This window comes from Ustilaginoidea virens, chromosome 2 (genome assembly GCF_000687475.1).
Source record: "Ustilaginoidea virens chromosome 2, complete sequence".
Classification (NCBI taxonomy): Eukaryota; Fungi; Ascomycota; class Sordariomycetes; order Hypocreales; family Clavicipitaceae; genus Ustilaginoidea; species Ustilaginoidea virens.
The window spans coordinates 6,422,523-6,447,519 of NC_057317.1; the positions used below are offsets into that span (position 1 = coordinate 6,422,523).

The window sequence follows — 24,997 nt, forward strand, 5'->3', positions numbered from 1 at the left end:
ATAACAATATATATGTAGACGCATTTCGTTCCCTTTTCATATCTCTTCGCGCGTCGCAGGGTTTGATAGTACTGTAGACTGCAGCAGCATTGCCAAAAGGATGTAAACTTGGCACGGCGAGGCTCGAGCCATCCCGACCCAAGACCGTGGTCGGGTCCGGTGGACCGCCCCGCCGTCCGCGGATACCGAACCCCGAAACTAGTGGGACGTAGTATGCAACCCTGGCCCTAGGGAGCCAGATAAGCCTAAATTATCTCTAATCCAGGAGGTACGCCCCTGCCTACTTTCACATCCGGTATAACATGATAGAGGGTTTCGTGGGGCTGGTTGTTTCCTGGATGAAAATTACAGGGAGAGCTGGCAGCGGCAAGCCTCAAGCTAGTTGCGAAGCGCTACAAAGGGTGCTGCTCTTGACGCTCCCTAATACCCGGCGGTGTCCACATAGCTTACTGTTGCAGGGGATACCGGTGGATTCGTCAGGAATGTCGGCGATGTCCGGGTTAGAATGTGCCACTGTAGCCTAGGGAACCGTAGCCCCTTAGGGCACCCCTATTCCCACTATAAATAGCTGGTCTAGCGAGTATCGGTCAGCCGGTGCTCGTTATCGTCTTTAATACTTTCGCGTTTTCTTCGGTACATTCTGACACTTACACAGTGAAACGACGAGTGCGCAGAGGGATAAGCTTGACGCGAGCTCCCCAGCCCTTTAATTGCGTCACACTTATCTAGGCAGAAATTAAACCGATGGGCTTGTAATCGGCAAAAATACAGGGGCATGACGCGTTCAGAAAATGAGAACACTTACCGCAACTTGCAATGCCAGAGGAATACGGAGTGTGGTGTAAGGCAATACTAAGCCAAAGTTTTGACAGGCCGGAATATGGGCTTCCACTCATTTCATCTCATGTTCTGCATGTGCCAGCAGTCAGACCGTCACTTGCAAGCTGTGGTCTATCAACATCCGGAACGAGCAAGCTTATTGGCATGCAACTATGAACTCCTCAATGATATATGTAGCATACCAGACTCTATCAGAGCCCACACCGCGTGCAAGGCCCACAGTGGGCTGCTGATTGCGGCGGGGACCCGCGGCGAGCGATGCCAGAGTTATCCGTCCGGATACGATGTGTATATATTCTTGTGGCCGGAATCTAGGTTACCACAATACGGCATACCATTTTGGTGTCGTACCACAGTCCAAAACACACGCGTGAGACAAGCCGCAAAATGGCCGCCCCTGCGCAACGGCAAGAGCTGGATACTTGGTCGATACCAGGCTATGTTATTTTCCCCGAGCAAAACGACATAGCACCCCAGTCTAGGGCTGTTCCTCACCCGCAAGTTCATCCACTAGGTACGGAGTACTTTTCTCCTTGTCCCCCTTTCTCTTTTTTCTTCTTCCTCTTCTTCCTCTTCTTTCTCTTTTTCTTTTTTTTTCTTTTTTCTTTATTGTCCTTCCCAAAAACCAATGTTGTTTGGCTTCATGAGGTGTTGTTAATCTCGCCTGCTGTGCAGATCAACTCTCCGTGTGGGAAATTTCCAGAAGCGCCAAGCTCATCCGCGACTTTGCCAACACCAAGCAGCTCAAGTTTAACTGCATCACTCTGCGCGAGCCCAAGAAGAATGAATATGCCGCCTTCCGATTGAGGAGGGGTCCTCGTCCTGAGCGGCGTGCGTTCGCCATTGTGCTGGAACAGGGCATGCCAAACGTCGCCGAGGTGATTGTCAACTTGACCAGGTCCCAGGTCGAGGACTGGAAGCCCGTCACCAATGTAGCCCCGACGCTTACCCTCGAAGACCTCGACGTCATGGAGCGTGTTGCCCGCACTGACCCGCGCGTCATCGAGGTTTGTGCCGAGATTGGCATCACAGACATGTCCCAGGTCTACCTTGATGCCTGGGCCATTGGCGTCGACGACCGATGGGGGTTCGAGCGACGTCTGCAACAGGGCTTGCCTTACTACCGCGCCTCGGGACTGGACAACCAGTATGCTCACCCGCTCGATTTTACTGTTGTGGTGGATACAGAAACAGAGGAGGTTCTCAGCGTTGACGTCCGCCTCGTCAATGGTGAGCGAACCAAGATTCCTACCGAGCCGCACAATTACTTGCCGCAATTCATCAGTGAGGGCTATGAGCCGCATAAGCTCAAGCCCATTGACATTACACAACCAGAAGGCGTGTCTTTCCAGATGAAGGGCAACGAGATTCAGTGGGCCAACTACAAAATGCACATTGGTTTTAACTACCGCGAAGGCATCGTCCTCTCCGACGTGCGCATTCACGATCCCTACGAAAACTGTGAACGCACCCTTTTCAATCGCATCAGCGTCGTGGAGATGGTTGTTCCCTATGGAAATCCGGACCCGCCTCATCACAAGAAGCATGCATTTGATGTGGGCGAGTATGGTTCTGGCCTAATGACCAACTCTCTCAAGCTCGGATGCGATTGCAAGGGAGCGATTCACTATCTCGACGGCATCGTGTCCACATCCACTGGCCAGGCGGCAGTTATTCCCAATGCCATCTGCATCCACGAGGAAGACAACGGCCTGCTCTACAAGCACACCGACTTCCGGGATGCCCACGTCGTTTCCGCCCGCGACCGCAAGCTTATCATATCGCAGATAATCACCGCCGCCAACTACGAGTATGGCTTCTACCACATTTTTACCCTTGACGGCACCTACAAGCTTGAAATAAAGCTGACCGGCATGCTCAACACCTACTGCATGCATTCCACCGAGTCGGCCGCTCCCTACGGTACAGAGGTTGCCCCTGGTGTCAGCGCCCACAACCACCAGCACATCTTTTCTCTTCGCGTCGACCCCGAAATCGACGGCCCCAACAATTCTATCCTCCAGAGTGATGCTGTCTCTTCCGACGCCCCTGTCGGTTCGCCCGAAAACTTGTACGGCAACGGTTTCTATTGCAAGAAGGCGTTGCTAAAGACCGCCAAGCAAGCTGCCGCGAACTATTGTCACGAGACGCAGCGGACATGGGACATTATTAACCCAAGCAAGCTGAACAAATCCTGTAAGAAACCCGTGGGCTACAAAATCGTCAATAACAACTGCCCGCCTCTGCTTGCCAAGCCCGGTAGTGTCGTGTACAAGAGAGCTGCCTTTGCGCGCAAATCTCTCTGGGTTGTCCCCTACAAGGACTACGAACTCTTCCCCGCCGGCGACTACGTGTGTCAATCCAACGGTGAAGAGAACCATCCACATAATGGGACTGTCCTTGACTGGTCGAATCGAGACGAGAGCATCGAAAATACAGATATCGTATGCTACATGCAGTTTGGGCTAACCCATTTCCCCCGCTGTGAGGACTTTCCCATCATGCCTGCCGAGCCGGTGGGTGTCATGATGCGTGCTAGTAATTTCTTTACCAAGAACCCTGCCTTGTGGGTTCCGCCGTCGCAGATCAAGAAGGACACGACCTCGAGGAATGCTTTCCCAAACGCTGTATGCTGTAGGGGGCAGAAAACGAATCCCAGGTTGTAACCCGCCAAGTGCCCCGGGGGGGGGGGGGGGGGGGGGGGCGAATAGCGTTTAGGTGGCATACAGCATGGGTTGCATATATTGGCGTTCGACAATACTAGATACACCATATTTCACGTAAATTTAGAGAAATTCTCCTATGACAAGTCATACCGGAAAGTCTCGTTTTTCACCTGACTGAAATTATCCAAAACAGCGTTAACGTAGTCGCGGAGTTAATCGGCGGCTGATCGGGGCGCGTTAAATGGTGGGGAATAACGGTCAGCAGCCCCTAACAATGCGACGAATCAGACAAATAGTGAGCGGCGCTTCTTATGATATAATGAAAGCTAGATTAGCATGCATCGTTATATAGAAATTGAGGATCGAAAACTTTTGCGATTTCGCCCGCTTAGGCAGCGGCACAGAACCGCCTCTAAAATCAAATCAGATCATAGATATCACTAGCGGGAATAGGGGCAATATAGCATACAGCTATTATAATCCTAATAATATAATCGCAATTAATATATAGTGCAACCCGATTAAGACTAAATCTGCTTAATGGCGAAAGCGACCTATAGCTGTCGGCGGGGATACCGGTGGATTCGTATGTGTCGGGAATGTTCGGCTACGAATGTGGCACATGTAACCGAGGGAACAGTAGCCCCTTAGGGTTACCCCCATGCCCACTATAATAGCTGGTGACCTGAGTATTGTTGAGTCAATGCAGGTCAACCCTTTACAATATACCGCTTTCTCTTCCTGCTTCCTGATATAGTAGCAATTGTATAAATAACACAGCAACCTCGATATTCTTATCCTTTTGTTAGGTGCCATAGCACTATATCGCTTGATATCTAAGATTGTGCTACGGCTACCGCTCTTCTCGGATAACCTTTAAGGTGTGATAGTAGATTCCGGCTGAATCTATTGAAACCTCGTGTTGTTATTATACTCGTATGGCCTTATATAACGAAAAAGGAAGCTATTCGGAAGATCGCGATATCCTTTATGGTTTAATTTTATAGTGATTGACCTATTCAGTCAGATTATCAGCCTTTCGTGCCTAGAATGTTTTAGATAGCGAAGATAGGTGCCGATACGGTTGACTATACTAAACCTATATACATCCTAATATCCCGATACGAATGGGATATCTAGTATAATTATATTCGGAGCGAGGCTTAGGTAAGGAAGGTATAGGTGTTGATATAAACTCGGTATACCCAGTTGTCCGTAGGGTCGCGCGCGTGGTATCATGTACCGGGTGATCACCAAGCAAAGGTATTCTATTACTTTGCTAATGACTATCTAAGAAAGTAGGAAAAGGAAGCAAAAGAGGAATTACACGATGTGGCCTTTTTGTGCGTGTGCCGTGGTCACGTGCACCGGCGCGGTCGGGTCGGGCTGCCCGCGTGCCCTACCGGGCACAGGAAAAGGGGCCACATCGTGTGCAGCGGTGCGCGGCACATCCGTCGCAATGTGCCCAATTAGGCACCTTGCGACAGCGATTCCGACACTGGCAGCTTCTCTTTTTATAGAAGCAAACATCGGAATCGCTAGGATGTAAGGCGCACACATAGAAAAGAAAGTGCGGCGCGGTCTCGGAAGGTTGTGCTGCCAATAACGCTGTCGCGCCGCGCGGCCGGCCTGTACAGCCTCATACCGTACAGCCGGTATGTTGAATATCGCAGCCAAAATAAAGGGGCAGAAAGGGGCGGCAGTAAGCGCAGTAAAAACGGCAGCATTGAACACAACATTGAACATAGGAAAATCCACCCACTTGCCACGCATGACATCCCCAATACTTCCCAAAATCGGTCAGACGTTAACCGGCCTCTTCACCCACCCTTCCACACGTATAACAGCCTGATTCCGTATAGTGGCTTGACCACTTCCATGATAGTATTATCAGGATACTGGTATGCTATCTGCTTAGGTAGCTTGGCGATGATTAACCTATTGAGGGTTGTTGATAACTGCACGTAAGCCTGCGTAATATCCCGTATCCAAACAAATAGGCCGTAAGAGCGTTGTAATAAGGGCGCTATTAATATTAGTAACCGTTAACTAGCCCATTAGATTGTAGGGGACTAAGTCAATATTAATCGCTTCTCATCATCGCTATAACCTTAAATGACAAGCCTAGATTTCTCGTACAGTATATCTATACTTTTGCCTTTGATTTCCCATACTATATGTGAGTTGAATAGGCGTTAGGCTCCATATTGACCGATATTAAAAGTAACGAATCTAAATACATCACGGGCTTATAATGCCTCTATCTCCGTACGGTCAGACTGCTTAAAAGAGTCTTTAGGGGTTGTGATCTTTCCTTCTCGGCGTAATTGGCTAGCAAGCTGCAGGTCGGCTTACTCTTTCGCGGTTAAGAAAGAGGCATTAATAACGGTATTAGAAGCTATAGCGTTAATAATAGCTTCTTCTTGGTCCTTATTGATTATGATATCAGATATCACCCGTGCTGGTGATGGTGATACTAGCCTGACTTGATCAGAGCCAGTGGCTGGCGATAATAATGTCGCGGCTGCAGGTAGGTTATCAGGGGCAAGTGACGATGATGTCGCGGCTGCAAGTGCCCTATTATGGGCAGGCGACGATAATATCGCGGCTGCAAGTGCTGGGGCAGGCGACGATGATGTCGCGGCTGCAGGTATCATCGCGGCTGGAGGTGCGGCTGCAGCCGGTATCCTGACTTCTAGCCTGCCGGGGCGGGCCGGGCCTTCGGCATAGACGATATCTTTAGGATCGTCGGCCGTAGGATTAATATCACGGTCGGGGTCGTAGGTATATAGTATTGATATCGGAAATCTAGGTTGACCTGATGTCTCGGACTAACATTATTCCGACCCAATTATACTCTTCTCTCTATCTTCCGTAGACTCTATATATTAGTTTTTTATCGTAATATCATCATATAATATAATCACATTATGACGTTTAATAGGTTATAAGCCCGGATAGCGGTAAATACATAAGAAGATAATTAATATATAGACCTAACTAGCCATACTTCTATGTAACCTAAAGATATCTTAGCCGAATATTTACCGATAATAATAAATAAGCTAAGTCTAAAATATCTCTTCTAATCACCATATAAAAGACCGATAAACTAGTGACTGTAACTATAAGTAACTATAGGTATAACTTTAGATTAAGGGAAACGATCCGAAAGGCTATTATAATCCGGTTCCTCTATAAGGAATATTTCCCGCTCCTAACTTAGGCTATCGGCGCGGCATATGATTATAACGCCTTTAATATTTCTCCTCTACCTAGCGATACCTATAGCCTAGCAACGCTAAGCTTTTATATTATTATGAGCGGATGCTCTAATAAAGAAGAAATGCTTTTAGCTTTAAGCTTAGATGAAATTTAGGGAATAGAAGCCTATATACTCTCTGATATATCCGCATGCTGTTGATATAAACTCGGTATACCCAGTTATACGTAGGGTCGCGCGCGTGGTATCATATACCGTGAGGTCACCAAGTAAAGGATTTATTGGCTTTACTAATAACTACTATCTAAAAGGAAAGAGAGGAAGCAAAAGAGGGTAATTACACGATGTGGCCTTTTTGTGCATGCTGTAGTCACGTGCATCGGCGCAGTCGGGCCGGGCTGCCCGCGTGCCCTACCGGGCTTAGGGGTAAAGGGGCAAAAGGGGCCAAAGTGGCCATATCGTGCGCATCGGGTGTGCGCGGCACATCCGTCGCAATATGCCCAATTGGGCACCTTACGATAGCGATTCCGATACTAGCAGCTTCTCTTTTTATAGAAGCAAACATCGGAATCGCTAGGATATAAAGCGCATATATAGAAAGAAAAGTGCGGCGCGGTCTCGGCAGGTTATGCCGCCGATAACGCTATCGTGCCGCGCGGCCGGCTCGTATAAGCTTATACCGTACGGCCGGTATAATATTGAATATCGCAGCCAAAACAAAGGGGCAAAAAGGGGCAGTAGTAAACACAGTAAAACAATATAATATTGAACATAGGAAAAATCTACACATTTGCCACCCATGATATCACTAATTATGTTGGTGTCACATCAAGGGGTACCCAGTTGTACGTAGGGTTGCGCGCGTGGTATCAAGTACCGTGAGGTCACCGGTCAAAGGTATGATTACTTCTTTGATTATGACTGACTAACTAAGAGGAAAGAAAGGAAGCAAAAGAGTAATTACACGATGTGGCCTTTTTGTGCGTGCCGTAGTCACGTGCTTCGGCGCGGTCGGGCCGGACTGCCCGCGTGCCCTACCGGGCTTAGGGGCATAGGGGCAAAAGTGGCCACATCGTGCGTAACGGGTGTGCGCGGCATATTTATCGCAATATGCCCAATTAGTGCCCAATTGGGCATTTTGCGATAGCGATTCCGATACTAGCAGCTTCTCTTTTTATAGAAGCAAATATCGGAATCGCTAGGATGTAAAGCGCATATATAGAAAGAAAAGTGCGGCGCGGTCTCGGTAGGTTGTGCCGCCGATAACGCTATCGCGCCGCGCGGCCGGCATTATACCGTACAGCCGGTATATTGAATATCGCAGCCAAAACAAAGGGGCAAAAAGGGGCGGCAGTAAATATAGGAAAAACGGCCGCATTAAATACAATATTAAACATAGGAAAATCCACATATTTGCCACCCATTATATCACTAATACCTTCTAAATGCAGTCAGATATTGACCGGCCTCTTTACCCACCCTTCTATATGTATAACAGCCTGATTTCAGTCGATAAAGGTCTCAAGGGCTTTATTAGGCGTTCCTTTAGTTATTATATTGGCGAGATTATTATTCCTATTAATCTAATAGATCTTATAAATCTCCCGGCGCTTGTATGACTATCGCAGGGCTATAATATCTATTATAAGCCTCTTTTCCTTAGTAGTACCCAGCTTAATAAGGCATTTGTATAGCGAAAATAAATCCGTATATACAACTATAGGGATCTTCAGCAATCCCAGCCTGCTAGTAACTATATTAAGGGTCGTGCTTATCGCATATGCGATATCGACCCTTTGCACTATACTATATAGCTCTAAAGCGAGTGCGCTGCGTATTACCCACTTACTCTTTATAGAGCTATAAGTAATAATATTACCGGTCAGCTAGAAGGCGTTATTTGCAGTATCTGCCTTATTCCCTAGCATAATTACGTAACTAATCTAGGAGCTTAAATCTTTATTATTGGCAAAGGATCCGTTAATAAATATAAAGATCTTAGCTATAGTAAGGGCTAAATTGATGTACCGTAAGCTATAATCCTGGTTATCGCGCTGCTATTAAAGGCGCTTATTTAACCTTATAATATCCTTAGGGTCAGGCTATTAATATTATACTGCGATGGATAGGTCGAAAGATGCCTTAGGCTGGCAGACCGTAGCTATATAAGCACCGCGAGCGCATTATTCGATATAATTACGCTAGGCTATAGGCGCATTCTTATTGATAGTCGCGATCTTTTTATTTTAACCTTTCTGGCGTAATATTATACCGTTAGTATTAGCCGTTAGTATACACCTATTAAATATTAGGGGCACGATTAGTAATAGCTTCATTTTAGGCTTAGCGTTAAAGCCTGCCTTAGTAAGCTCTAATTCTTCCTATTAGAAGAAGGTATTATTACTTAGGCCAAGGGTATCGTTAGTCTATATACCTACGATACTAAAGTATATGCTAGTATCGCCAGCATAGTTAGGAGCGTCAGTATAGTTAGTATCGTTATTACCGGCGGATATTAGCAAATAGGGGTCGTAGGTTAATATAGTTATGCCCAATTTCTCGCGATAATACCGGAAGTATGTCGCCTACTAGTAAGTGCCTGCCTTAGCTATTCTATACAATAGCTTAACCACTTCCATAATAGTATTATTAGGATATTGGTAGGCTATCTACTTAGGTAGTTTAGTAATAATCGACCGATTAAGGGTAGTTAATGACTGCATATAAGCCTATATAATATCCTGTATCTAAAGAAATAGGCCGTGGGAGTATTATAATAAAGGGGCTATTAATATAAGTAACTATTAACTAGCCCGTTGGATTATAGGGGACTAAGTTAATATCAATCGCTTTTCATTATCACTATGCCCTTAAATAATAAGCCTAGACTTCTTATACGGTATATCTATGCCTTTGCCCTTAATTTCTCGTACTATATGTGAGTTAAATAGGCGTTAGGCTCTGTATTAATCGATATTAAAGGTAATAAATCGGAATATATTACGGGCTTATAATGCTTTAATTTCTATACAGTCTAACTACTCAAAAGGGTCTCTAGGGGTCGTAATCTTGCCTTCCTAGCGTAATTAGCTAGTAAGCTATAGGTCGGCTTACTCTTTAGCGGTTAGGAAAGAGGCGTTAATAACGGTATTAGAAGCGATAGCATTAATAAGAGCCTCTTCTTAGTCCTTATTAATTATAATATCGGATACTACCCTTACTGGTAATACTGGCCTGGCTTAATTAGGGCTAGTAGCTAGCGACGGATATATCGCGGCTATAGGTATTATCGCGGCTAGAGGTGCGGCTGCAGCCGGTATCCTAACCTCTAGCCTGCCGGGGCGGGCCGGTCCTTTAGTATAGACGATATCTTCAGGATTATCTATATTAGGGTCGTAATTATATGGTTTAATAACTATTAACCGGAACTTAACCGGGCTATATAATATCTATATAATATAGGTTTCATCCTTAAGGCTGATTAGCCGGTATAGCCTATACTATCCACCCTTTTCTCTCTATACCCGTATATCTAACTATAGGGGTAATTAGTGGATAGGCTAGGTATCTAGGCCGTTCTATTAGGCAAGGGTATCGCGAACCTATCGCTTAGCGAGGCATTTCTTAGCTTTATTAGTAGCCTTTCGTAATATTAAGGCGCATTATAATACTAATAAGCTAGGCAGTAAGTCATCTATAAGTCGAGGATACACTCTAAAGACTAATAACGTAAGTATTAGACCGTTAGGTCTAGCGGAATCATTAATAGCTTTTATAGCGAGCTATAATTTCTATTCCTTTATTATTAGGTCGCCTACTTCGTTATCAACAATAGTATAGGCTCGGCGTAATAGGGCATAATATCTTTCGACTTTACTAATACTATTATAGGCTTCTATAGGAATTTTATCTATATTAATAGATAGAAGCCGGGCATTATAGCGGAATTTAATAGAGGCGAAGTTGGGTCTGGTATTATAAACTATCTAATCCGGCGGGCTAAAGTAAGTATCGATCTAGTATTCCTTAAGGGTATTCTAAATATTTTAGGCCTTTTATCTTTATGGATCGAAGAACCTAGCTGCCTAGAAGCTTATTACAGCATCCACGATATATAATACCGGCCGATTGTCAATATAAAGGATATCAATAATAATTTCGTAGTTAAATTAGCTAGTATTATCATTCTTAAGGGTGAATTTAAACTAATTAGGTGCCTTTACGTTTATCTAGCATTAATAGCATATATAGGTGATGCTCTCGATAATATTGCGGTTAATATTATTATAACTAGCCTATTAAAGCAATTTAGAGAGCCTATTAATAGAGGGGTGCCCGAATCAACAATATAGCTAATAGATTTCCTATAATGATAGATAGAAGGCTGCAGTATCTATAGCCTTAAGAGTCCACTATAGATATCCCTATTTCCTAATAATTGGAACCTTAATATCCCCTTAGATTAATAGGTTATTAATATTATTAAGCTTTATACCTATCCGATCTATATCTATAATAGAATAAAGGAAGGGGGTGCCGCTATTAAGGACGTGAAAGGGGATATTACTAAATATCGTTAGGACATTTAGTATACCGGAAGATATAGCAGAGCTAGTGCTAAAGTTCACTATATACTTCTTATCAATTGCCTCGATAGTTAGGGTCTTTATTAATCTCATTAGGGCCTTTACTTGACCTAGGCCTACTGTAAATAAGCCAGAAGCGCTAGTATCCGGTAGGATTCCGCGGAAGGTATGGTTATTATAGCGTTCTTCTTCTAGAAAGGCAGAATTACAGTCTAGTAAAGGCATTCAGAAGGGGTTAATTTATAGGAAGGTATATCGGTATGATTCATCCTATAAGGCTTATAATATCTCGATAGATAAAGAAGGTGGCGATTCTATTTGCATAGGGGCTAAGAAATACTAAGTGGCTATAAATTATAGTGCGATAGCGTCCTTTGTATCCTAATGTATAACCCCTGCTATTATGACTTTAATATCTTTAATAATATTATTAAAATTGGCATCTTTAAGGGCTTGGTCGGCGGTCCCTTCGTATTCCTATAGGAAAATGCGGAATTTCTTATTATTAGGAGCGGTCCGGTTGGAGCGGTTCTTTAGCCATTATGCCTTTAATTCTTATTGCTCTTTATTAGTATGGTTGGATAATTAATATCCTAATTTATTGCAAATAAAGTATCTTCTTTAATAGGGCCTAGCTAGAAAGGCGCGATTCTATTATTGCCGTTAAGGGGGTCCGTATCATTAGGGGCATTAATACCGATTGTGGGATTAACTATATCTACGATCTGTGAATAACGCTATATTATTATTAATGTTAGCATCTTTAATATCCTAATATTGCTGAGGCTGCTATTGTTATTAAAGGAATTAATGCTATTAAATTATATAGGTAGTCTCGTAGATAGAAAGGGATCGCTATAGGTTAGCAGCGAGGCCTTCGAATGTAGAGGTATAACGATATATAGCCTGGCTATATTTAGGGGTATCCCTAATAGCGTTAAGTACTTATCGATAAAGCTCTATATTTACTATAAAGGGGGGAAAAAGACTACGATATAGGCGTTAAAGTTCCTCTAGTAGGATATTAAGGCATTTAAGCTTTAACTTATTAGGATATTTCGCGATAGTTAATTAAAGCGTTATTCTATTCTAATAGTGCAAATAGAATTGCTTTATGCTCTCATTCTCGAAATGGCTCTTAACTTTACGCACTATATCGTCGAAAGTAAGGGTATTATAAATACATTCGATATTATCAAAGTAATATATCTTAGTATCGCCGATTAGCATAATTTAAAAGGCTTTTATAAGTGCATAATCGGGCAATCCTAAAAGGCGGCACTTACTCTTAAAGGATACTACCTTTAGTATAAAAAAGTCATCTATTTTGCCGCTATATCTATCTTTTATACGATAGCTATATAAAAGGTTAAATATCTTCTTCGAAATATCGTTAAACCCGGCCTCTATATAGGCTCTTCGGGTATAATCTTTTTAGTGGTGTTCTAGAGGGTATTCCAGAACGGCTTATCGATAGCCTTACGGTAGGCTAGTGGGATCTTTAGCTAGGTTATCCTATAACCCGGGTCGGTTTAGGTTTACCGGTCCTCCCGTTAAGATAGTCCGTTTATCGGCCTAGGTAGGCCGATAGTGCCGGGAGGGGTCCGGTGCTATGCCTATTTTTGGCATTATTGGGTAAGGCATTAGAGCCGGTAGTTGAGGCATCCGGGCCTATAGGTTGTAGCTGCGATACTATGATTCGTAATATCTAGCATTAGGGGCAGCTATTTTATTAATATTAGGGGCTTGCCTAGTGCCGCTGGTAGCGGTATATCGGGGAATATTGATATTAGTGGCTTAGAGGGTATCGCCAGCAACTTCGAGGGTATTACTATCGGCGCTCTCTATTGATTAAAGCATATTATTAGGGCCTATAACCTGACCTCTGGTCCTTATAGGCATACTATAATTCCGAGGGGTATTAGGATAGCCGCTTTGGCTAGCTCGGCTAGGGGTATAACCCCTAGGATGAAGTATTTGGTCGGTCGGGCTATAGTTATCGTCCGTTAAATATTGCTATTATTGGAAGCTTTTCCCTATCTCAAATAGCGGCCTATAAATAGACGCTTTCCCTTTCTATTATAGCGGCCGGCCCCTTTCTTCTTCGGTAGGAATAGGGGCCTTCTTTAATATAGATAGAGGGATAAGGGGTTGTTATACCGTTAGTGTTGCAAAGTCCCTAGGGGTCGAAAGGGCTTATAAAGGTCTTCGCGAGGGTAATCGTAAGGGTATTCGTAATAGCAATCGCGAGGGTATCTGTAAAGACATCCGTAAGGGTATCCGTAAGGGTATTCAAATAATTATAATAGGGAGTGAATTCCTCGAGCTTATAATAGAAGGGGCATTCTGGTTCATTTATATCTCCCGTTCGGTATAAGCAGTAGGGACTGATTATTCCCTATCTGGATTTAACCGGGATATAAAGGTTTTATATATAAATTAGAGATCTATTTCCTCTTAAGGCTACTTAGGTATATGCTTTTATTAGAGATAGTGGGTAAGGGTCTTAACTACTGACGATCTTGTGCTTCTAATGTATACCCTATATTCCTATAGGGTTATTTGGAATTCCCGTAGAAGCCGTTTATTGATACAGTTAAATAGCTCCTCGGTCCATTCCTCATAATTATTACGGAATTGTTCCTATAGATCATTATCTATCTTATCGCCTATTGTATAGTTATTAATGAGGTAGGTAATATAATTGTGTAACTATTCGTCTGTGGCATTAGTAGGGTTAATCTGCCCTTTTGAATTAGCCTAGTCCTCTGTGATAGTATCGGCGTGAGGCCTAAGCCTTTCGGGTAGTAATCCCTCTATCGTAATATTGATAGGGGTAGGCGTATATATTAGAAGGAAGTAATTAATAAAAGAAAGAAGGAAGTAATTAATAAAAAGAAGGAAGGAAGGAAGTAAAAAAGAAGGTCAGGAAGGAAATAAGGAAGAAGGTTAGGAAGGAAATAAGGAAAGAAGCAATAGTCGGGCAGGATATTATAGGCGTTCCGGTTGCTTATTTAACTATTAAATATAACGGTAAATAGGCTCTTTACCGTAGATATTGTTGCGGTTTAGGGTCGCTTACGTAAGAACCCGTGTTTTGGCCTGCTAATTATATTCACTGGCTATTATACTATCAGTATGATATTTAGCGATTGTTCCTCGTGATAGACAAGTAGGGAAGGTTAGATACAATCAGTTTATCCCTTGGTTTGTAATATCTATAGCTGTTCCTCTGAATAGGCTAGATTACGTTCCTTATTAATACGATTTAATCAAACTATCTCTTCTTGCTGGTCCTAGCTAATCTATAAAGTGAACTTCAACTTCACTGATCAGTATTGGTGTCACATTAAGGGGTACCCAGTTGTACGTAGGGTTGCGCGCGTGGTATTAAGTACCGTGAGGTCACCGGTTAAAGGTATGATTATTTCTTTAATTATGATTGACTAACTAAGAGGAAAGAAAGGAAGTAAAAGAGTAATTATACGATGTGGCCTTTTTGTGCGTGCCGTAGTCACGTGCTTCGGCGCGGTCGGGCCGGACTGCCCGCGTGCCCTACCGGGCTCAGGGGCATAGGGGCAAAAGTGGCCACATCGTGCGTAACGGGTGTGCGCGGCACATTCGTCGCAATGTGCCCAATTGGTGCCCAATTGGGCACCTTGCGACAGCGATTCCGACAAATTATACCTAAATGCAGTCAGATATTAACTAGCCTCTTTACCCATCCTTCTACACGTATAACAGCCTGATTGCAGTCGACGAAGGTCTTAAGGGCTTTATTAGGCGTTCCTTTAGTTATTGCATCGGCGAGATTATCATTCCTATTGATCTAACGGATCTTATATATCTCCCGGCGCTCGTATGACTATCGCAGGGCTATAATATTAATTATAAGCCTTTTCTCCTTAGTAGTGCCTAGCTTGATAAGGCATTCGTATAACGAAAACGAATCTGTATATACAACTATAGGGATCTTCGGCAATCCTAGCCTACTGGTAATCATATTAAGGGTTATACCTATCGCGTATGCGATATCGACCCCTTATATTATACTATATAGCTCCGAAGCGAGTGCGCTGCGCATTATATGCTTACTCTTTATAGAGCTATAAGTAATGATATTACCGGTCAGTAGGAAGGCGTTATCTGTAAGGTTATCCTCTTCTTCATTCCCTAGCATAATAACGCATCTAATCTAGGAGCTTAAATCTTTATTATTGGCAAAGGATCCATTAATAAATACAAAGAGTTTGGCTATAGTAAGTGCTAGATTAATATACCGTAAGCTACGATCCTAGTTATTGCGCTGCCATTGAAGGCGCTTATTCAACCTCGCGATATTGTTAGGGTTAGGCTATTAGTATTATACCGCGATAGATAGGTCAAAAGAGGCCTCGGGCTGGCAGACCGTAGCTATATAAGCGCTATAAGCGCGTTGTTCGACATAATTATACTGGGCTATAGGCGCATTCTTATTGATGGTCGTAATCTTACTTTAACCTTTCTAGCATAAGGTTATACCATCACTATTGGCTATTAATATACATCCGTTGAATATTAGGGGCACGGTTAGCGATAGCCTCGTCTTAGGCTTGGCGTTAAAGCCTACTTTAGTAAGCTCTAATTCCTCCTGTTGGAAGAAGGCATTATTACTTAGGCCGAGGGTATCATTAATCTGTATACCTACGATACCGAAGTATACGGTATCGCTAGTATCGCCAGTATGGTTAGGAACGTCAGTATGGTCAGTATCGCCAGTAGATATCAGCAAATAGGGGTTATATATTAATATGGTTATGCCTAACTTCTCGCGATGGTGCTAGAAATATATCGCCTACCAGTGGGTGCCTGCCTCAGCTATTCCATATAGCGGCTTAACCACTTTTATAATGGTATTATCGGGGTATTAATACGCTATTTGCTTAGGTAGCTTGGCGATAATTGAACGATTGAGGGTTATAGAAGATTATATATAAGCCTGCGTGATGTTATATATCTAAAGGAATAGGCCGTGAGAACGTTATAGTAATGGAGCTATTGATATTAATAGCCTTTGACTCGCCTATTAAATTGTAGGGGATTAAGTTAATATCAATCGCTTCTCGTTATTACTATAACCTTATATCATAAGCCTAGACTTCTTATATGGGGTATCTATGCCCTTGCCTTTAATTTCTCGTACTATACGTGAGTTGAATAGATGCTAGGCTTTATATTAACTAATATTAAAGGTAATAAATCGGAATACCTCGCGGGCCTGTAACGCTTTTATCTCTATACGGTTAGACTATTCAAAAGGGGCTCTAGGGGTTATAATCTTTCCTTCCCGGCATAATTAGCTAGTAAGCTATAAGTTGGCTTGCTCTTTCGCGGTAAGGAAAAAGATATCAATAATGGTATTAGAAGCTATAGCGTTAACGAGAGCTTCTTCTTAGTCCTTATTAATTATAATATCGGATACCACCCTTATTAGTGATAGTGATAGTAATACTAGCCGTAATGCCGGTATCCTAGCTGGGTTAGGGTCAGGGGTTGGCGATAATAACGTTGCGGCTATAGGTATCGTCGATGATATCTCGGCTATAGGTATTATTGCGGCTAAAGGTGCGGCTATAGCCGGTATCCTGACTTCTAGCCTGCCGGGGCAGGCCGGGCCTTCGGTATAAACGATATCTTCGGTATCGTCGGCATTAAGGTTAGGGTTATAATTATATGGCTTGACGACTGTTGATCGGAACTTAACTGGGCTATATAGCATTTATATAATATAGGTCTTACTATCGAGGCTGATTAGCCGGTACGGCCTGTGCTATCTACCCTTTTCTCTTTATACCTATATATTTAACTATAGGGGTAATCAGTGGATAGGCCGTATATTTAGGCCGTTCCGTTAGGCGAGGGTATTATGGATTTAGCGCTTAGCAAGGTATTTCCTAGCTTCATTAGTGGCCTTTCATAATATTAAGGCGCATTATAATACTAATAAGCTCGGGGGTGAATCATCTATGAGTTAAGGATATGCCCTAAAGACTAATAACATAAGTACTAGACTATTAGGTCTAGTAGAATCGTTAATAGCCTTTATAGCGAGCTGTAATTTCTATTCCTTTATTATTAGGTCGCCTACTTTGTTATTAACGATAGTATAGGCTCGGCATAAGGGGGCGTAATATCTCTCGACTTTACTAATACTGTTATGGGCTTCTACGGGAATTTTATCTATATTAATAGATAAAAGCCGGGTATTATAATGGAATTTGGTAGAGGCAAAGTTTAGACCGGTATCGTGGATTATCTAATCTAGCGGGCCGAGGTATATATCGATCTAGTATTTCTTAAGGGCATTCTAAATATTATAGGCCTTCTGCTTTTATAGATTAAGGAATCTAGCTGCCTAAAAGCTTATCGCGGCATCTATAATATGTAATACCGGCCGATTGTTAATATAAAGGATATCTACGATTATCTTATAGTTAAATTAGCGGTTATCCTTTAGTGTGAATTTAAATCGGCTAGGTGCCTTTGCATTCATTTAGCATTAATGGTATATATAGGTGATGCTTTCGATAATATTGCAATTAATATTATTATAACTAGCCTGCTGAAGCAATTTGGTAAGCCTATTGATAGAGGGGTGCCCGAATCGATAATATAGCTAATAGATTTCCTATAACGATAGATAGAAGGCTATAGTATCTATGGCATTAAGAGTCTACTATAGATATCCCTATTTCCTAATATTCGGGACCTTAGTATCCCTTTAGATTAATAGGTTATCAATATTATTAAGCTTTACGCCTATCCTATCTATATCCGTAATAGAATAAAGGAAGGGGGTGCTACTATTAAGGACGTAGAAGGGGATATTGCTAAATATCATTAGAATATTCAATATACCGGAAGATATAGTAGAGCTAGCGCCGAAGTTTACTATATACTTCTTATCGATCGCTTCGATAGTTAGGGTCTTTATTAATCTTATTAGGGCCTTTGCTTGACCTAGGCCTACTATTTATAGGCCGGAGGCGCCGGTATCCAATAGGATTCCGCGGAAGGTATAGTTACCGTACTATTCTTTTTCTAGAAAGGCAGAATTACGGTCCGGTGGTTATAAGGGTATTCAAAAAGGGTCAATCTATAAGAAGGCATATCGGCATAATTCATCTTATAGGGCTTATAATATCTCGATAGATAATAATAGTTCGGCTTATATAGGGGCTTGGAAATACTAAATGGCTGTAATTTACAGTATGGTAGTATTTTCTGCATCCTATTATACATCCCCTACTATTATTACCTCGATATTACCGATAATATCGTTAAGGTCAGCCTCTTCTTCTTCTTTAAGGCCTTAGGGGCTAGGCTCTTTATATTCTTATAAGAAAATATAGAATTTCTTATTATTAGGGGCAATATAGTGGGATCGGTTCTTTATCTATTACTCTTTTAATTCTTATTGCTCTTTAGTAGAGTGGTTAGATAATTAATACCCTATTTTATTATAAACAAAGTATCTTCTTTGATGGGGCCTGGATAGAAAGGCGCGATTCTATTATTGCTATTAATACTGCTGCTATAGGCCGAATCGGCGTTAGGGGCGGGATTGACTATATCTACAGTCTGTAAATAGCGCTATATTGTCATTAATATCGTTAGTATTGTAATGTTGTTATTATTGAAGGAAATAATGCTATTAGTTTATATAGATCGACTCGTAGATGGAAAGTAATCGCTATAGGTTAGCGGCGAGACCTTCGAATGTAAAAGCATAACGATATATGGCTTGGCTATACTTAGGGGTATCCCTTATAGCGTTAAAGATTTATCGGTAAAGCTTTATATCAGCTGTAAAGGGGGGGAAAAGACTATAATGTAGGCGTTAAAGTTCTTCTAATAGGATATTAAGATATTCTAACTTTAATTTATCGGGATATTTCGCGATAGTTAATTAGAGCGTTATTCTGTTCTAATAGTACAAATAGAATTACTCTATGCTCTCATTTTCGAAATAGCTCTTGACTTTGCAGACTATATCGTTAAAAGTGAGGGTATTACGAATGCGTTTAATATTATTAAAGTAATAGGTCTTAGTATCGCTAATGAGTATAATTTAGAAGGCTCTGGCGAATGTATTGTTGGGTAATCCTAGTAGGCGGCACTTGCTTTTAAAGGATATAACCTTTAGTATAAGGAAATCATCCATTTTGCCGCTATATCTATCCTCTGTACGATAGCTGCGTAAGAGGTTAAATATCTTTTTCGATATATCATTAAACCCGGTTTAGGAATAATCTTTTTGGCTAAACTTTTATTGGGTATAATCTTCTTAGGGGTATTCCGGAGGGTATTCCGGAATAGCTTATCGGTAGCCTTACGGTAGGCTGGCGGGAGCTCTAGCTGGGTTATCTTATAACCCAGGTCGGTCTAGGTTTACCGGTCCTCCCGTTAAAATGGTCTATTTATCGGCCTAGGTAGGCCGATATTAGCGGGAAGGGCCAGGTGCCGTGCCTATTTTTAGTATTATCGGATGAGGCGTTTGGGCCTAATATCTGGTATTATAGGCGGTATTAGCGGCGTTAGCTTAGAGGGTATTATTATCGTTAGGGCTTTCTATTAAAGGAAGTATATTATCGGGGCCTATGACTCGACCTCTATTAGGTATGCTATAACTTCGAGGGGTATTAAGATAGCCGCCTTAGCTAGCCCGGCTAGGGGTATAATCCCTAGAGCGATATATTTGATCGGGTCGGTCTTATAGGCTATAATTATCAGCCGTTATATATTATTATTGATAATGGGAGCTTTCTCCTGTTTCGAATAGCGGCTTATTGTAAATAGGCGTCTTCCCTTTAGGTTATTAGGACCGGCCCCTATCTTCTTCTTCTTCTTTAATAGGGGCAGAGGTATAAGGCTTCTTCGATGTAGAGGGGGGGATAATTAGTTATTACGATTATAATCGTACTATTAGTGTTGCGAAGTCCCTTAGCGTTAATAGGGCTTATAAGTACTATAGCGAGAGCCTTAGTGAGGGTATTCGCATAACTATTATAGGGGCTTATAATGATGATGATGAGGGCTTTATGTGTGTATATAAGGGCGTATTTTGAAGCCTTTGTATCTTTTGCTTGGTATTACCGATAGGTAGTGAGGCTTCCCTAGTAGGGTTGAGCCGGGATAGGAATACCTTGCGAGCAAACTGCCGGGTTATTTCATCTTGAGGCTATTGTAGGTTTTGTTGCTATTGAAGGCACTTAAGCAGGGTTGGTGTTATTAGTAAACCCGATGCTCTAATATATACGCCGCGTTCCCGTAATGTTGAACGGAACTACTGTAGAACCTGAACGTTAATACGGCTGAATAGGGCTTTATTCTACTCGCTATAATCCTCATAGAATTATTCCTAAAGGTTATTATCTAGGTGAGTATTTTCCTTATAGGTATCTATAAGGAACGCGATACGATTGTATAGCTATACGTTTGTGGCATTATCGGGGTCGATAGGCTCTATTGCGTTAGGCCAATTATCGTCAAAAAGTAAGGCAAATCGTTATATCCTCTTATGTAGCTCTTGTGGTTATTATAATGATATTAATGATGAGGCTATAGTGTTGAGAAGAGGGTTTAAAGAGGGGGGGGGGGGATATATTGCAAAGAGTGCAAGATTCCCTCTTATAAGGAGTGTAAGATTTAAAAGGGCTTTTACCCATAATAGTAGGGTAAAAGAAAGAAAGGGGTAGAATAGGAAGAGGTTATAAATCGTTCTTCCTAGATGCTAAGGGTATTGTTAAAATCCTATAGTAGCCTACTAGGCTGCTGGCCTAATGCCCTACTGGCCTACTAACCTTCTGACCATTATACCGCCTCTTGGACTTACGGTAGTCTTACCAACCTTAGGCCTTTGCCTTTTACCTTAGGATTTTCAGTGGATTATTTACTGTATATCAAGTAAGGTAGGCCTTATTAAAAAAGGTGTGGCATTGCTAAATTAGCGTGGTGGGCCTACTAGTGTGGTGGCTAGTCCACTAGTGTGGTGGGTAGTCACTAGCGTGGTGGTTAGTCACTAGCGTGGTGGCTAATTACTAGTGCGGTGGTTAGGGTGGTTGGAAAGGCTGGATATAGTGGGGCTGCTGACGTATTATATATGTGGCATAGCAAGCATTATGGGGAGCTTTCTTACTGGCTACCTTGGATGCCTGGGCCCACCCCTCCTTCGTGTATATATAGGATAGCTTTTCCCCTTCTTTCTAGATAGTAGAAGGGCAGCACAATCGAGTCTGTTAATGCACTATATGCCTCTTAACTTCTTACCTTCCCTGCGTTTTCTGGTTATCTTATATTTGCCTTGCCTTTACACTTGCTCTGCTTTATAGCACTTGTATAGTCTTAGGACTTGGTGAAAAATCTAGTATTATACTAAGATTAGTTCACAGGTCACAGACAGTCTCGTGCTATCTAGCTAGCTAGTAAGGCTCTGCTTTTATAGTGACCTTGAGAATTGCAATAGGTTATGAGCCCGGGTTTTTACTTCTTTGTTTTTACCCTATCTCTTTTGTGTTCACCCCTTGGTCTCTCTTGCTTATTAGTACTACTAATATAGCTATCCTTTGGTATCCTTGGCTTACCCTTATCACCTTTGGCTTACCCTTTGTTACCTACGGCATTACCCTGCGGCAATCAACGGCGTACCCCTACGGCAACTTACGGCGTAACCTTACGGCACTTTTAGCGTAACCTTACGTTATTTTCGGAGTAACCTACGGCACCTACGGATTTTATAGTGTGATATCTACCACACTATACCACTGTATAACACCTTTGCACCTAGTGCACGACACCTACTGCACTATACGGCACCTGTTATACTCTTCCACTTATAGCACGTTTGGTACGGCACTTACGGCACCTTTTATATTACGGCACCTATAGCACCTACGGCACCTACGGCACCTACGGCACCTACGGCACTTACGGCATCTTTATATTACGGCACCACATAAGCACCTTAAATACTAACGCTATATTCTGGACTTGCACAACGCCTACGGCATCTGTGCTTTTATACTGAGACCTACCGCTATATTCTGCGGTTACCTTTTATAGTAGGCTACTAGCCACTATATTTACTAGCTGTCCAGCTAGTTACTCGACTATTTTGCCAGCTATTTAGCTGGTTATTCATCTGTTCCTACAGCTATTGGCACCATTTTTAACGACTTTTAACCACTATAATGGCACAGTCTAGGCCTTCCACTTATAATGCCACTTTGGATTCCAACTCTAAAGCTAATCTTACTATACAACTACAGCTAGATATGGACTATATAAAGTCCCAGATGAATACCCTAACTACCCTTATACAAGGCTTAGTTAGTAGGCAAAATAGTAACGTTCCTACTATTACAATTAGCAAGGAACTAGTAGAGGCTACTAGCCCTACTATCTCCGGTCCTACTAATATGAACAGTAAAGACCCTGTAGAGGCTATTAGCCCTACTATCCAACCTTCTGCTATTACGACTAGCAAGGACCCTGTAGAGGCTACTAGCCCTACTATCCAACCTTCTGCTATTACGACTAGCAAGGACCCTGTAGAGGCTACTAGCCCTACTACTATTAATGCCGCTTCTACTAATAATAGCAAGAATAATTCTACTAATAATAGGAAAAAGAAGCAGCAAAAGAAGAAGGAACAGGACTATAATAATAGCAGCAAACAGCAAAATATTGAGTCCTTTATTATAGGCAATTATAATACCCAGGATACTAATATATCCTATTCCTCTTCTTCTACCACTATATCCACTGATATAAGCTATAGTGCTAAATCAGGCGGTAGGACCCCTAAGGATGCCCTCCTTTACGATATAGGCTCTACTTATCATATTGTAAATGATAAGAAGTATTTCACCACTTTTCACTATTTTGAGAAGGATGATAAGCCGGTAATTACTACTGGTGGTGGCCCTATTTCCCCTACTGGTTGGGGCATAGCACGATTTACTGTGCTACAGGGCGTTAATCCCACCAAATGGGGTATTATAGAGCTCAAGAATGCACTATATATTCCTACCTTGGATATTAACATTATTAGCGGTGTAAAGCACTATGCCGCTAAAGGGGTACTAATTAGAAATCAGCTTTGGTCAGCAAGCCGTAAATGCATCGGCATTTTTAAATTTGAAAAATACGGCTTTTTCCTTCTACAGAAAGGAATAGACACATCACTACTGCATCAACCTTGCAGCCATTATACTATTACTAATAGTATATCAGTAGAGGTCCCTAGCCCTACTAACCCTGCTGATTATAGTAATCCTGAGGATACTACTATTACCCCCGTTCCTACTACTGCGACTAGTAAGGAACCTGTAGAGGCTACTAGCCCTACTACTAACCAGCCCGCTACCACAACTAGCGAAGACCCTGTAGAGGCTACCAGCCCTACTACTAACTCTCCCGCTATTACGACTAGCGAAAATCCCGCTATTACGACTAGCGAAAATCCCGCTATTACGACTAGCGAAAATCCTGTAGTGGCTACTAGCCCTACTCCTGCCCTTATAGCTGCTGATACAGAATATCAGAAGCTATTACAATTAGCCGGCATTTGGCATGTACGGCTAGGGCATATAGGTATTCAGCTACTTAAAAAGACCTATGCTAATACCTACCTTGTCTACCTTCTAAAGAAGAAGGTTGTTACTAAAACAACCTTTATTACCTTTATCCATCAAAATGAAGGTATAGGCCCTATTTCTAGTGGCCTAGAAGGAGACTTTCACAAAGGGCAAAATACAGGTTCAGAGGGGGTATTTAGCAGTAAAGAACCTGCTATTTTACTGGATGACCTAGAAAGCATTCCTGACCCTACTAACTCTGCTAACCTTACTAGCATTACTAGCACTAATGCTATACCGGATGACCTAGAAAGCATGCCGGACCCTACTAATTTTACTAGCATTACTAATGCTACCCCGGATGATATTACTAATACTAATGCCACCGTGGATTACCTTCCTAAGTCAGAAGACTTTATAGGCGCCTTTCTAAATAGCGAACTTTCTGAGACTATTTATATGGATATTCCTGATGGATTCCTTGAATTTACGGAAAGTTTACTAACTGATAACAAGCTTTGGTCTAATATACAGCGCCAACGGCTACTAACTTTGCTTAAAGAAGCTGGATTTAACCCTTCTATTAAGCAAGCTATCTTGCTAAAGAAGGCCCTATACGGGCTAAAACAAGCACCCCGCAAATGGCAACACCGGCTAAAAGACCTGATTTCTAGTGAAGGTTTTTTACCTTTAGCTTCTGATGCTGCCGTCTTTTATAATAAGCAAACCAGCACTTTTATCGTCACCTATATTGACGATTGCCTATTAGTTGGTCCAAATATAACTTATATTAACCAGCTAAAAAGGAAATTCCATAAGGTCTATGCTATAGAAGACCGCGGTCCGGCTTCCTTCTTCCTAAGCGTACAGATTATACGAAATAGGAAGGAAGGTCTATTATGGCTACACCAAGCCCAATTTATAGCAGAGGTCCTAGCTAAATTCGGTCTACAGGATACTAAACCTCAGCTAATTCCACTTCAACTAGGGATTCTAAATGAATCTAGTGGAAAAGACCTTAGCCCTACTGATCAGAGCCTTTATCAGAGCCTTACTGGCACTATA

General features: G+C 42.2%; 1 protein-coding gene across 1 annotated transcript; it reads left to right on the top strand.

The window, feature by feature from the left end:
* Nucleotides 1–1,227: 1,227 nt before the first annotated feature.
* Nucleotides 1,228–3,506, top strand: UV8b_03324 (uncharacterized protein; the record flags this gene model as incomplete). Its single annotated transcript, XM_043140822.1, has 2 exons — nucleotides 1,228–1,354; nucleotides 1,516–3,506. The coding sequence occupies 2 exons, from the start codon at nucleotides 1,228–1,230 to the stop codon at nucleotides 3,504–3,506; spliced, it is 2,118 nt and encodes a 705-aa protein (XP_042996756.1).
* Nucleotides 3,507–24,997: the final 21,491 nt, after the last annotated feature.